Genomic DNA, 16131 nt, shown 5'->3' with positions numbered 1-16131 from the left:
AATAAAATATTTAAAAAGAGTTTCCATTACAAAAATAAATAAATAAATAAATAATGCTACTAATAGGCACTTTGGGTTTAAAACTTTGATAGTGGTGTCCTATAAATCACAACTAAAACGTCATCAAAACTTGATTATTATTATTTTTTACATTTTGATGGAAACGCGGGTGCTATGTCGCACTGACGATTTCTGTACAATTCACGAACTTTGGTTTTCCAACTTCTATTTTTTTTATACAAAAAAAATGCTTACGTGTGCTTTTTATAAAGAGATTAAATTAAGCGCATGTTTTTTTTTTTTTTTATTGCTGTAATGAGCAGAAATGAAAATGGTGTTGATTTTGCACTGGAGTAAAAATAATTAAATTCAATCACTCTATTCGGCTTTATGCTGTGCATGTACTGAAACCTCACCAATTCTCACATTTGTAATGCATTCAATGTAGATTTTAGTTTTCCAAATTAGCGGTTTTTGTTTATCTATGCAAGCAAGTAGGCTTTGTGGGTTTCCACAGCAGTTCCAGACTTCAGTCCCTGTGGGCGGAGACTACAGCAGGGTAGCTCAGATATAGTTAGAATGCGGCAGTGCTTTGAATCCAGGTTAGAGCTTGGGGTATGGCTCCGTTCTTAATTTAGGCACTGTTGTTTTTTTAAAATGTAGTATTGCAGCTTATTTATGTGACGTCGTCTGACATGGGAAAAGATGCATTGAGTATTTTGCAAAGTATACTTTTAAAAATGTATTTATGCATTGTAGTTAAACAGTGAAGTTCGGTGGTTTTGTGTGTGTCTGTTTCTTCCATAAGGGAAAGCCATTCGGCAGTTGAGTGAAATGGATGGGGAAGTTTATCCAAGGTCTGCGAGTGACGGGAGCAATAACTCTTCTGGTTCGGAAACACTGTCTGAGGGAGACATGAAACATATTTTGTGCGAGACTAATAATAATAATAATAACAACAACAAGGAGGACTCCTCAGACTCCGAAGGACAGGCGAGTTCTGCGGGGAGAGGTGATCAACAACACGGTCCGGGAGGGAAAACAAGCGCCGCTGAAGGAAGCTTTGAAGAACAGGACACTCGGAATAACGACCAAGAACTTGATATCGATGACCAGGAAAAGGACGACGAAATGGTAATTGTTTTCCTCATTCAGTCGTGTTTTACATAAATTTGTTTTTGTTCTGTGTTGTTCCTGATCAATATTCTTAGCATGCGTCGTTAAACAGGTGTACCTGGGCGTGTGTAGGTGGGGTTTAGAAAAGCAAGCTGATTTGTTTGTATAATAGTAATATTTACCTTATCCAAGGCACGCATGCGAAACCACAACATCAAAGATTTGTTGCAGATAAGCTGCTGACAGCTTTTTTATGTTTTATTAGATAAGGTAAATTAAGTGCAAATCACAAGGTTGTCAAATAAATTGTGGTCACTTTATGCATCTTTGACAAAATGAATTACATGATTAAACTGTACAGGACTGTCCTGGCTGAACGCTACACCGGCAGGATGCCCTTGCAACGTTTTTAAAGACTTGCTTAAAGTTTATGCTTAACAATCCTTCATTCCAACCCAAGAAAAAATTGTGATGTCTGGACCTGGATGACAAACCAAATGTATAAAGCCGGACAACCAATTATATGTTAAATTTTGACTGCAGTGCGTGGCATTAATAAATCATGTTTTAAACTTGATCTAGTGATAGAAGGGTTGCATAAAGCATATGTAATTGAAAAAAAAGCATATTGTTTGAGTCCTACATCCACACAAGTATAGGGAGGAGCCATAACTGGGTTACAAGATCTCAACTAAAGTAGCACTGTTAGGTTACCACTGTGGAATTTTCACCACATGAATGTTGCTTCTGAACTAAATTGCAAGTTACACTTAGATGTAAATTGTAAAAATTGAAAAATACATTTAATGAAGAAACTAGAGATTTGAAAAGTAGAGTCCTCCTGAATGCTTAATTATTGGACAACTAAACATACAGGATGCCAAGGGATATTTTAGTGTAAAACGTAACACAAATATGTGATGCTGTCAGCGCTGGCTTTCCCGTTCAGCAGGCTTGAAGATAATGATTAGAAAAAGTCCCTACAGAGATGCTGAAGTCTTTCACTTTTCCCTTAACAGTGAGAACGGTGTTTAAAACAATGAAATAGCGATTATATGAGTACATAATGTGTCGGCATCCTGTTAGAACCGAACAATCAAAAACACTGAAAAAAGAATCAGGAATCAGATGTGCCTCCAGTTATTTCAGAAAAGTGGCATTTGTACATTTTTAACTAGTAACCACTCCCACACACTTTACATAAACTTGAAATGTCACTGCGTGTGGCAGTACAGATAAGAGAAGACCATCTCAAGTGCAGGACCGATAGCGCTTTTTTTTTTTTTTTTTAAACAACCCTGCCCAAAAACATGTAGGTCCTTTTTTTTTTTTTTTTTTTTTCTCCTGTAAAAATCTTAAATCATTTATTGAACGGTTACAGCACAAAGCAACTAAACCTGTAAAACTAACTCAGGATAGCATTATGAAGCAGCTGTTTTGGGGGAATTTTGAATACAAATTTAAGCAGTCTGTCATCCATTATTTATTAGATTTTCAGTATAATGAAATTCTAGACCTTTTGTCTTTAGGAATGTATGTTTATAAGTGTATCTTAAGAACGGCTTATCCTGTGGTATTGAAAGTTGGTTTGAATGCCCTGTAATCTGGGTGTATATATGAAAACCCTGAGAACGGCCGCTTATTATTGTTAAACTCTATAATCAATAAAAATAAAGCGATGAAGAAATTCTGACATCATTACTAAAGTTTTTGCATGACATCCAAAAAGCTAATTAATAGTTTAAGGATTAAGGCCTCTACACACCAGATACGATGCGACAACTGAATGTGTCGTATGACACACCATGGCAAAACATAAAACATGTATTTGGTAAGAATCGTTCGCACTGCCTGCGATGAGACGGGTGACACTGAAACGAAATGGGATAAAAAATAGGATTGGTGTCAATTTTTGAGATTTTTGTCACATGGAAGCTAGGGAACTGACCAATGAGGACCAGCTTCCCTTGCGCACCTTCAGTAAACAATGGCGGAAGAAACGATCATTCTTGCATTGTCAAAATACCCAGAGCTGTGCAATAAAGGACAACAATGGTAAAGACACGACAATGAGGGAGAACATCTGGCAGTCCATACCCAGGGAATTGCATGTAGCTGATGTGTACGATTAGTTTACCTTTACTGAAATAAGTATTCTGAAAGGCTTTTATGTATTCCACATTTTGTATTGGCTGTATATCGATCACGCCTGTCGCCACTAGTGTGAAAGGTAGTGTCGCAGCGAAAGTACCATTTTATTGCAGGACCGATCGCATCGCGTCCGGTGTGTGGAGACCGTTACAGTAAGGTCGACACACCTGATCTGTAGAATTTGAAAAGAGGATTTAAGTGCCAGGGTATGTGTAAATGATGTGTATGTATGGAGGAACCGGTCTACCCTTCCATAAGTATGTATTTTTGTATTTGTAGTGTCGATGCATGTTACTAACATTATTGTTTTATTATTATGGAATGTGATAAACTTTAAGTCTGACCGCTACAGTAAGTTTACATTTTTTTTAAAAAAAAGCAACACTTTTTTTATTTTAGCTATTGGAAAACCTGACTTCAGTTTAATTAGGCCTAAATGGTTTTAAAAATTGTGAAGCGTTTCATGAAGTAGGGAGACTGTAATGTCTTGGAGGCAGCTGCAATTACTGTAGTATGTACAGTTCATGTCCTATGCAGTCAGCAGTGGTGATGTAGTCAGTGGGAATACTCTGATCCAAACAAGCTTTGACATATTTATTAAACAGGCATTGGACCATTTCGGCATAGAAAAAAAACATTGACAAGCTGTGATTTATTAGGTATATGTTGCTCTGCTGAGATAGGTACCTCTCAAGAGTAAGAGGCAATAGGTCCTCAGACCAGGCATAGGCAGGATTTGGGACTATTTAATAAGAAGGCCTGCTGAAACAGAATGCGTCATTTATGTGTTTTTATGTATAACAAACAGCCACGTCTAAAATATATATATATATATATATATATATATTATATGAGCTATAGATATATAGAGAGATATGTGTAAAGGGCCTCAGAACAATGACCTTGCTAGTCAATTAACTCTTAACAGTAAGGGTTGCTTTGATCACCTTATACCCTGCCATGATAAATTAGTTAATTTTTTTTGTGTATATTTTACAGTACCAAGGAATCCGCTTGGATTGCATCAACTACTCATTTTTAGGAGTAATCTCTGGGATCAATCCCTAAGGATCTATCTGACTAGAACTAATTAAATTGTTTGGAGTAAGTCATACAAATACTATATAGGGCCATTGGAGCTCTTTTTTAAATTGAGGTGATTTTGTATATATTGCATGTTAGATTCATACAGGTGATTTTTGTCATTGAAAACATGATACTCAACTGTCCCCCGTAGGTAAATATTCCTCTGGTGCCACGCTTTTGGAACCTAATACTAACACCATTTATCATGAGCGTCTGGTTTGACCGACCCCGATTAGCAGTAACCCTAACCCCACTTATCATGTATGGATGGTTGCACAGGCGAGATTTAACACTGACTTTGGACTGCATTATCTAAGGTAGGGTGATCAAGGTTTGTGAAAGTTGTGTGTCTTGATAATTACTACAATGGTTTTACTTTCTTAAATGTTAAAAATCTGTCTATAAGCAACATGTGTACATGTGGAAGATTCTGAATAAATATTGAATATGGAAAAAAAATATTAGTCATACATTGTATACACACTATTGTATAAACACTAAGGCTAACATCTGTTTAAAAAATGGTTGCGCTGTGTAAGACCCAGTTAATGTTTAAACGCAAAGCATTTAAAGAATCATTTACATCACACTTGTCAAAGCTCCAAAACTGAACAATTTATCATTGCTGAAGCTGTACCACTGCAATGCGTCACTTAGACCTAAAGTTTTATAGACGCACCACCAGATTTAATAACTGAGATATGAGCTTAAACTCTGGTACATATGTACTGAGCAAATTAAAGTGATTTATAGCATGTCTTAGAACTACTGTTTGAATTGAAGTACTGTGCAGGGAGTTCATGTGGCAGCGGGTAACACATGGCACTAGATTTACTGTAAACAGTGATTCAGTATCCTTACAAGAACACAGTGGTCAAAACTTTACTGGAAAGGTCAGTTTCTAACAAATATTAGACCATTTCCTTTAACCCAATTGGCACTGTGCTGTAGTCTATCACAGGAGGTGTTGAATACAGTTCATGATCACACAGTACGTTCAGCATTAACACATATACAGTAGGCTTGTATGTAAGCTACTAGGTATTTTGAATTGCTGAAACTGCTGAATCTTACACAAACCTGTGCTCAAATCCCAATTAAAAAAACACACAAAGTTGCTTTTCTAAGAGGCGGATAAAAACAAACCGATCACAAATCATGTTCAGCATTGTGTACGAGGTGCCTGGACTCAAGGCAAGCTGCATGTATGTAGAAGATTTTTTTTTATTTATTAGAAAACATATTGAGGAATATTCTGAAGGATCCGAATGAACCATTTCTAACTGGGATACTGAAGGCACGTATGGAATTCTGAACAAACCTCAGTACTGAAGGGGATGTAGAGTAAATGGTTTGTATTGCATTTAATCACAAAACAAACAAAAAACTTAATGTTCAGTGTTTTTTTTTTTTTTTTTTTTTTTAATTTAGTGGTCACCAATTATTTATATTGTTTTCTTCCCAATTTAGTAATGTCCAATTATTTTTAGGCTCAGCCCACTACCACCCCTGCGCTGACTTGGGAGGGGTGAAGTTGAAACACGCTGTCCTCTGAAGCGCGTGCCATCAGCCGGCAACTTCTTTATACACTGTAGACTAGCCATGCAACCACCCAGAGCTGCAGCGTCGGAGGACAACGCAGCCCTGGGCAGCTTGCAGGCAAGCCTGCAGGCACCCGGCCAGACCACAGGGGTCGCTGGTGTGCGGTGAGCCGAGGACATCCTGGCCGACCTAACCCTCTCTCTCCCCAGGCAGCGCTGCCCCATGGAAGCTCTTGTCCTCAATCGGCAAAGGAATAACTTGAACTTAAACTCGAACCGGTGACGTCCAGACTATAGGGTGCACCCTGCATTCCATGTGGAGCGCCTTTACTGGATGTGCCACTCGGGAGTCCTGAACTGAAACTTTCTTGATCTAGAAAATTAGTCAGAAGCACATGCAGTTAAGCTGTGCCATGTGTTGGTAATTATTTTTCCTTACAAAAAATGAGTTCTAAACCTGCCCTTTTCTAGCTTTGTGTGGTCAATCATGAATTAATACAGCAATAAAAAAGGTCCATATTGCAATCCGATGGCCTAGAAATTAATTTTACCTGAAAATAGGTCTTTATTATCTTCAGATTGGGTTACCCCTGGTACAAAACACTGCTAACCTTGCCATAGATCATTCAGTTTTCAGTGTTGGCCTTGGTTGTCCATCTTGACCTTCAGCTGCCTTTATCTGGAGCAGATGCTTTTAAATTACTTCTTATGAGGAGTTTATGCTGACTGTAGATACTATATTTTTGAAAGTTCATTACACCATCCCACTACTCCAAGTTCCTAGAATCTTATACAGAATTACATTTAATATGGTAAGTCTGAGAAGCTTCCTGAACTTGCTGCTGCTGCCCCCTGAAGGTGGTTATAAGCTTGTAATAGATGGCATGGGCAGGGATTCGAGTTGGTTGCAACTTCCTTGGATATTTTTTCTCATGAGAGTCTAATTTTACTGGTGACCAGTAAAATGCCTTAAAGACCTTTTTTTTTTTTTTTTTTTTTTTTTTTTTTTTTTTTTTTTTTTTTTTTGTTATTTTACTGGAGGAAAGTCTATTGCATGCTCTTTATTGGCTCAAAAGGTACTCTTTTTATAGGGGGTAGATTTTTGGCATGAACTGTGTGAAACCTTGTGCCGTAATTTGATCCATTGCAAGAGGAAAACTTCTGCGACTTATCTTGGCGACCCAATTTATAATGTAGAGGTTTTAATTAAACTTACTTGCCTCCTGAATTTGTATTTGGACATTGTGTTTAACTAAGGATCCAAAAGTGCCATTCATGTATGTGTTTAGTAACTTAGCTTAGTGTAGGCCATTTATACACCCCCTACAACCAAATACAATCAAGTTATCCAGTAACTGTTGCCTTGTTACAAGATGAGTAAAGAGCCTATTGATCGGCAGATCTTTTACCTGTATGGAAAAGGGGGGGGGGGGAGTTGATTGTTTTCTTTCACTCCTGTGGGCTAAGCTATTCCAGTCACACACCGTTCCTCAGAAAACATCTTTCAAATGTTAATTTGAGGGTGTGCATCATTGATTTGAGTCTTTGATAGTTTTCTAGGCTCATTTATTAGCAGTTCAGCAGCAAGAATTCTCCCTCGCTGTGATAATTAGCTGCTGACACCACTGAGACTGAACGCTGACAGTTCACGCAAGCAATAACATTTTTTCAGCGTGCAAATTCTCAGTTGGATGAATAGCTTGGAAAATGTAAACAGCAATTTGTATTTTTTAAATTTTTTTTGGCTAGTAATTTTAATTACTTAAACCCTTTTCCATTTATTGGCTTGAATACCAAGTAAAATTGCACTGCAAAGAGGAATAATGCAATTACAAACAAGGCAGTGATGAATTAGTGGCTGTAATCTGGCTTTCTAGACATTGCTCTCCTTAAACTACATTTTAGAGCGGGTTGGAATACATTTAAAAATGCTTGTATTGTTATTTATTAATACAGTAAATAAAAGGGACAATATTCAGTACTGCCATTTTTCACAGAACGCTCAGCTTTTTACACACACCCCATGTATGAAGAACAAGACAGAGCTGTTTAACTTGCATTCTTTGATAGTGCACACACTTTATGTAATGGTCTCATAAGTGTACACTCTAGAATACTATTGCACGGTAGGGGCATAACGGTATAGAATTGTTAATGGTATGATAACCTTAATACATGTTCACAGTTATCATAGAAAGAATAAATCTTGTTACATGTACGGGAACCCCTGCTCTACAATTTCGCTTTTTTGATTTGTAGTGTAGACAAAGTAGGACCATGCAAAATATTTTTTTAAAAGGAGAAAATAGCATAGTGCTGTCCCATTTTCTCAAGTGCAGTTTACTGGTAGAACTACAGTACCAGTCACAAGTGGGCCTATGGTGTGTATGATCGGTAAACTGTACACTGTTACACCTATATTGCACAGGTATAATGTACACCACACCATTTGCTTCCTAAATTGTAAAGGGGTGTACATTCAATTTTAATATAATTTGTTGAAGATAGTTTTGTTGGCTTGTATGCAAATCAAGGAGTGATAGTAAAGACTATAATGTAATCTTATTAGTGCTAGAAATATATTGCAAACACTGGCCCTCATTTGTTATGCTGGTTATTTATTTATTTTTTCTTCATTACCGTGTGGCAAACACTACATCATTTGAAATATTCCTTTCAAATGCAGTCCACAGCTGAGATAAAGTTGTGATTGTTTGTTTAACATTCAAGCTTTTAAGACCTCATAGGACTATTTTCATATGAATATGAAAATGAAGAAACAGAATTGCAATTCTCTCTCTCCCTCTTTCTGTCATGTTTAAATATGAAAACCGTTCAGTAAAAAATCCACCTTCTGAAAGGACACTATTTTAATACCAACTTCAGTATAGAAAAAGCAGCCATAGGTTACTAAAAGTGTTGATGGCTTCTGGGAACTGGAGTCTTGACACTTTGAGTATTATTATTATTATTATTATTATTATTATTATTATTATTTTTTTTTTTTTGGTAACCCATTGGTCTTTTATGTTAATTCATTTTGGATAAAAAAAATAATGAAATATATGTTTACCATAATGTGTGTGTATCTTTCATATAGGAAAATGTGAGACCTAATGAATTCGGTCATTTATTTCAGGCAAGATTTATTGTAATAATTTTATTCACTCTGTTTCTTAAAGCATGTTTTTAATTACTTGCTGTTTGTTTTTCATTTCTTAAAGTTAGGATTGGTTTGAGGCCATCCTGAAGAATTATGTGGGAAAGGAATGCAGTGCTATAATTTATATTGCATTTCAGTCACAGTTCATAAGAATCGGACAGTTTCTGACTAGTGTTTCTCTGCTGCCTCAGTCATTAAAAAAACATGTCCTTTTTTTAAATCATTTTTATCATTTTGCTTTTATAACTTAGGTTCTTCTTAAGTAATGTTTTTCTTTAGTTTACTGATACAATCAACCTGTCAGTTTGTTTTGGCTTGATAGGCGGTTCTCTTTAGAAATAGCGTTTGGCATGTCTGATATTGGATAACCTACAGCTGGCTGCCTTCAAGTACTAGGAGCCAAGAATGTGTTTATAAGCCTCTTGTAATTACATTGTTTTTATTTACAAAAGGAGTCTTAAGCACAAACTCTCATTGAAAGTACATTTTTTTTTGTTTTAAATACATGTTTGATTTTTTTTTGCATGAGACAAGCACAGGTAGGCTACATAAACAGTAAAAGAGGATGTAGGGCAAACTTCTGTCCTGAATACAATGTAAAAATCAGGTACACCTTTATGATCCAGCTCTGACCCCATGAATGAACTAATGTCTCTATGTATTTTTTTTTATACCTTAATATAAATAAATAAAAATGTTAATGTAAAAACAGCAGTACACATGTGAATTTGAGAAAATCTAGAATATTAATCTTAAATTATGCAATTATTATTATTTTTTTTTTTTCTGAACAGAATAAACTCTGCATGATTATCTGAACTTTCTTGTGCACAACTTTGTTTTTTGACCAGCCCCCTCGTGACCTGATGTGTACAATGCTCTTTTGCCTGTTTGTCAGCGCCCCAATTCCCCAGTCTCTTATATCAATAGGTCAATGTAGTACTTTGTTATATATTTAATGTGGCAGTTGCACTCCACTTTGGTCAAAATGGGAACACAAAGGAAATATTTCAAACGAACAATTAAAAAAATAAATAAATAAATAATAATAAAAAAGCAACCATAACATTTAATATGTGGCCTTGGAAGATGTGTCTACTCAAAATCAAGTTTTTTAGTGGAACAAATAAAATGCAATACTAGGAACTTTGTTTCTAGAAAAAATGTATTAATCATTTGCCCCTTCTACGGGTTGGTCCCAAATCCTGCTGGGTACAACCAAGCTTGAAGATGTCTTTTACAACCTCCTTCTGCTTTAAGAACTAGTTGAAGCGTTTTTGTTTATACCACAGGGTGATGTAATAGCAAAAAGATTTCATCGTTATTATTTACACTTTATTTTAATAATTTGTCTTTACTAAAAACACCCCGAGGAAACAAAGTGTCTGTTAGGGTGGCATGTAGCCAGTTCCAGCTTAGTGCAGAGATTGTTGATGTGGCCTTCTCAAGCTAGACCAAGGCTGCATGTGCACAGTTTAGCCTTCTCTGCTGTATGTGTAACAGCAGGGAGGCTAGTCATGAACCAGCAACCTCACAGCCCCCAAGCGTCTGAACCTCTGTACAAACAGAGCGATCCTCTCAGTGTTCACTTCCATGCTCTTAAAATAATGCAAACTATTGGCTTGAATTCTATTGGTAGCTCCACTGAGTCGAAGGTGAATCTAGGAGAAACTTTGCATAGACATTAATAAAATTAAGAGTACAAACATTTTAAACTGCAGTGTGTGTATGTGTGTATATATAATATATACTGTATTCCTTCGAATTAAGACTCAACCCAAATTTCCCATCCTAAACTTGAGAAAAAAAAAAAATCAAACATGTACAACGATTAATTTACTCATATAAGAAAATGACGTATGGAGGCAATTTGCAGCCATCTGCTGTCACAGACCATTAGTTGTGCTCTGCTTCTCATTTCCAATCGTGATTACTCGCACCTGTTTTTATACCTTTTTGTGAACTGTGGCATTTCTTGGCATGTAGAAAAATAATTGTTAAGTCACAGAATTGCTGTTCAGCAATTTTCGTTCGGCCATTTTACCTTGTTTTAGGTGTGGAGGTGGAGGGTGTTCCTTTGAAAAGGGGCGGGACTGAGTGATGTGAACCAATCACATGAGACTGAGACTATTGCCCAGTGGTGTAAGGATGTGAGGGCAGTAGTTAAATCTATTTTTGTTCCTATGATGAGGTTTTGACCAATCACAGGCCAGAATTTCCAAGCACTGACTGGCTAGATATATTTGTATGAAATAAACAAAACAATACTTTTTTTGTTTTTAATTTAATACCTGATTTTTATCTAATTTTTTTAATGGTACTATTTGTTACGAGAATCTAGATCATGAGGTGTCAACAGATGATGTTTGTTTCTTCATGTGGGTGGTATATTAGCTTGCTCGTCTGTTATCAACTAGAGGTTATGTAAGGGAATGCTCCTGCTGCTTTGTATTGGCACAGTGACATTGGTTTGGTAAGTGTTTGTTCTGCACAGCAAAGTGAAGGCGGTCTTCATATGTGGGGCAGTAACTTCATCCTGTGTAAACCAGCAAAAAGCCTCTGCAGTGTGTTATTAATGAGGGAATCTAGAGACTTCACTGAAGCTGTGTTATAAATACCTGATTGTGCTTTTTACAAGGAAGCTAGGAATCTAAATGCGATCACCAGTGTATGTGAATGGCTTATTCGGTAAGCAGATTAACTCTGTATCCTTTTAGTGAAGTTCTCTATCTGGTGATTTGATTTGTCTTTTTCTTTCTTTTTGCTGGTGTTTCATGCCTCCTGAACCATTTTTCAAGCCAAAGGAGGTCACTTGTAACTTGTGATGGCATTGCACAGGAGTATTACAGGCTCAAGCTTCATTTCTACAGAAGGATACAAGGTAGACGTGTCTTGTAAGAAAATCTTCACAGTAGTTGTATGAGATTTGTGTTTATTTGGTTGGTTTACATTTTCTATGCAAGTAGTGATGTGTTAGCCTATAATTTTTAAATGCATATTCTGAAATTATTTTATCAATAGCCATGCTGTCTTGTTGCCAGAATGCAGACATGATGTCAGTTTTGCAATAAACGTCTTGTGATTTTTATAATTCATGAATACATATGGGTTATAAATGCAGGTGACACCATTTAAAACAATTACAAAAAATGATTCTGAGTTAAGTTTAACATTGCCTAAAGAAATGTTATATCTGTTTCACATTCACAGAATTATTTCTTCACTCTGTTTAGGTTCATTAATAACCTAGGCGTTGCATTGTATCTTGGCTCTAACCCACTAAAAGGTATATTAACTGGAAATATTAATACAGCAGTTGTAATTGTGTCTGATTATGTTTGTCTGTCAAGAAAAGGGTTACCAAGAGGCTAGAAATCGAAAACCCAACAGCAGTGACACACAGTACTGTAATATTATTCCTAAGATGAACACACTGCTGCTCAGTACAAGGACTGTGTGTGGTATTGCTATATGGTGATTTAGCTTGTTCAAGCATGATACATTCTATTACGTGTGTTTTAGGAATTCCATTGCAGTTCTGACTTTTCTTCCTAATATAATGCATTAATTTCTGTACTGAAGGGAAACCACAGACATGGTGCAAAAACCATGTTATTGTGACTGCTCAACTCTTTTACCATATGTGAAATCCACACAGACAAATGAACAATCTTAGTATTGGCACAAACAGAGCAGAAGCAATCAAGTAGAAGTAAAATGTAATTTTAAAGATTGGGCTATATAGGTCATATTTATATTATATTCATATCTCCATGATGCATGTTTGACATTTGAACACAGTGTTGGTAGTTCTCATGATGGGAATCTGTGGGAAGTTTTGCTGGTTTTGTAGCTTCATCAGTGAGGTTTTTGGCTCCGTTTCACTAATTAATGTCAACACAGGAAGCTTTCTCCCATTGAGAATCACATAGCACGGAGTTCAAAACTTCCTATAGACCTAACACCACTCTTCTTTTTTTGACTCCATTGATCTAATTTAATAGGAACATGTTCTATCAAAGCTCATGGTACGACTGTAACTGTTTGGATTCATGCTTTAGTTAAAAGAAGGCACAGCATGAATGTGTACTGTATGTTGTGAAACGGCTGACCTTGGCAGTCTGAGTTCAGTGTGAACCTCTTCAAACCTCGAGTGAAGAATGGGATTTCAGTTGGAAACAACATAGTGCAGATGTTAACCCAGTAACTAGGGACACCACTTGTGGAATTCTGCATGCTGTTTAGGGATTTGCACAAGAAATAACAAAGCTCAGTAATTTGCAACTAACAATATATTTCATAAATCATGCCTGTTGTGCACTTCCATTTGTTTTATAGGTCTCAAATGTGCTTTTGTGAAAGAATGTTATTGGTAAAGATTTTTTTTTAATGATGTCAGCTTTGTTATCTGGAGGGAGAAATTGATCTTTTCAACAGCTTCTAACAGTCATTAACCAACCAGTTATTCCTGACTGACAGGCTTTGCAGCCAGTAGCATACTTTGACCCCAGAGACAGTGCTGTGGTGAAGTGTACCAAATGTCCTGAGAGTAAGGCATGGAAATAGGAAACCTGCTTACTGTAGAACTAGATAACATGCTTTAAAATGAAAATACATGTTTGCTATAACGTGTTCGTCTTTCAGAACTGTATTTTTGAGGCCTGTGTAGTAAATGGAAGCCCAAAACTGGTAAGGGTTTATGGTATTTCCTTAGCTGCAGTACCTGAGCACTTTCAGAACCTTCACTTTCCCCAGTTCTGCTTGACATTCACAGTCAACCCAAAATAATGTTTGTTAATCGTTTAAACATCCATAGGTAGACTTGTCTCTCTCTCTCTCTCTCTCTCTCTCTCTCTCTCTCTATATATATATAATATATAAATGTGTGTGTGTGTACAGTGCCTTGCAAAAGTATCCAGACCCTCTCATTTTTCACATTTTGTTGCTTTAAAGCTTGCAGTCATGACACTTTGAAGTAGGCTGTATGGCACGGTAGCAAGAAGGAAACCATTACTAAAAATAAGCTATCTCAAAGCCTACATGGAGTTTGCAACAAAGCACCTGAGTGATCCTGCAGAAATGTGGCAAAGGTGTTTTGGTCAGATGAGACCAAATTAGAACTTTTTTGTCTAAATGCCAAGCGTTACGTTTTGGCGCAGATCCAACACGTCACATCTCCCAATCAACACCATGCCTACAGTCAAGCATGGTGGTGGACCATCCCGATCATGCTATGGGGATGCTTCTCCTCAGCAGGGACTGGAAAGCTTGTTAGGATTGAAGGGAAAATGGATGGAGCAAAGTACAGACAAATACTAGAGGAAAACCTGTTTCAGTCTGCTAAATTCACCTTTCAACAGGACAATGATCCAAAGCACAAGGCCAAAGCTACACTGGAGTAGCTTAAGAATAAGAAAGTGAATTATCTTGAGTGGCCCAGTCAAAGGCTGACTTGGATCCTATTGAGAATCTGTGGAAAGATTTGAAAACTACAGTCCATAAGTGATCCCCAAGCAATTTGAGAGAGCTTGAGCAAATCTGCCAAGAAGAATGAGCACAAATTGCACCAAGCCGGTGTGCAAAGTTGGTAAAGACTTACAGCCGCAAGTATTTTTGGGTAATTGCTGCCAAAGGTGCTTCCACCAAATATTGAGTTTACGTGTCTGAATATGCAATCAACATATTTCTGTTTTTTCTCTTTAATTTTTGCTGACATTTACTGTAACTTATCTGATCCTTTATAAGTGTGTATGCATCATTTTGTAATTTCACAAAATGGGACAGGAAGGGTCTGAATACTTGTGCAAGGCACTATACTCTGAGTGTACAAAACATTAGGAACACCTTCCTAATATTGAGTTACACCCCCTTTTACCCTCAGAACAGCCTCAATTCGTTGGGGCATGGACTCTACAAGGTGTCGAAAGCGTTCCACAGGGATTCTGGCCCATGTTGACTCCAGTGCTTCCCACAGTTGTGTCAAGTTGGCTGGTAGTGGATCTCTACAACAAATAGCTTGTTCCATCTCAAACCACAGATGCTCAATTAGATTGAGATCTGGTGACTGGGCAGGCCACTGCAGTAAGCTGAATTCACAGTCATGCTCGTGGAACCATTCCTGGACAATCCTAACCTTGTGGCATGGGGCATTATCCTGCTGAAAAAAACCATTAGCGGATGGATACACTGCTGCCATGAAGGGGTGCACCTGATTGGCAATGATGTTCGTATATCCTGTGGCATTCAACCGCTGCTCCACTTTTATCAAGGGGCCAAATGTGGGCGATGAAAACACACCCGACACCATCACACCACCACCACCAGTCTGCAGTGTTGACGCGGCATGATGGATGCATGTACTCATATGGTTTTCTCCATACCGTAGTCCTCCATCAGTGTGAAATAGCAGGAACCTGGATTCATCAGACCAGGCAGTTTTTTTCAATCCTCCAGTGTTTTCGTTCCTTAGCCAACTGCAACCGCAGTTTCTTGTGTTTTGCTGAAAGAAGTGGAACTCTGTTAGGTCGTCGGCTGCCATACCCTATTCGTGTCAAAGTACGACGAGTTGTGCATTCTTTTCTGGGTCTTTCAGCATCAGTGTTGTACTGGACTGTCTAACTGTAGCCAGTCTGTTGCTCTGCACGATTCGTGTCAGCGTTCTTTGGCCTCTTTCATCAATGAGCCGTTTTTGACCACTGGCCTGCCGTTGGCTGGATGTCCTTTGGGTGATGGACCATCCTTGATACACATTGGAAACTGTTAAGTGTGAAAAACCCAGCAGTGTTGCAGTTCTTGACACACTCAAACCAGCGCACCTGGCACCTACTACCATACCCCATTCAAGCACTTAAATCTTTTGTCTTGCCCATTTACCCTCTGAATGGCACACATACACAATCCATGTCTCAATAGTGTCAAGGCTTAAAAATCCTTCTTTAACCTGTCTCCCCTTCATCTACACAGATTTGAAGTGGATTTAATTCAATAAGGGGTCATAGCTTTCACCTGGATTTACCTTGTCGGTCTATTTCATGGAAAGAGCAGGTGTTCCCAATGTTTTGTACACTCAGAGTG

At 37.5% G+C, this 16131-nt stretch overlaps 1 protein-coding gene across 1 annotated transcript in view; it reads left to right on the top strand.

Annotated features, from left to right (window-relative positions):
• The first annotated feature begins 670 nt into the window (after positions 1–670).
• LOC121300729 (microtubule-associated serine/threonine-protein kinase 4-like) overlaps positions 671–16131 on the top strand; it is a 163490-nt gene continuing 148029 nt past the window's right edge. The window contains exon 1 of the mRNA XM_041229486.1: positions 671–1134. Coding sequence (XP_041085420.1) covers positions 835–1134 — 300 coding nt within the window. The 5' untranslated portion in view covers positions 671–834. The remainder of the gene's footprint in view (positions 1135–16131) is intronic.

The sequence above is a fragment of the Polyodon spathula genome, chromosome 2 (genome assembly GCF_017654505.1).
Source record: "Polyodon spathula isolate WHYD16114869_AA chromosome 2, ASM1765450v1, whole genome shotgun sequence".
In the NCBI taxonomy this organism is placed as follows: Eukaryota; Metazoa; Chordata; class Actinopteri; order Acipenseriformes; family Polyodontidae; genus Polyodon; species Polyodon spathula.
Note: the sequence above shows the minus strand (reverse complement) of the source record. Positions and strands in the feature narration are given on the sequence as shown.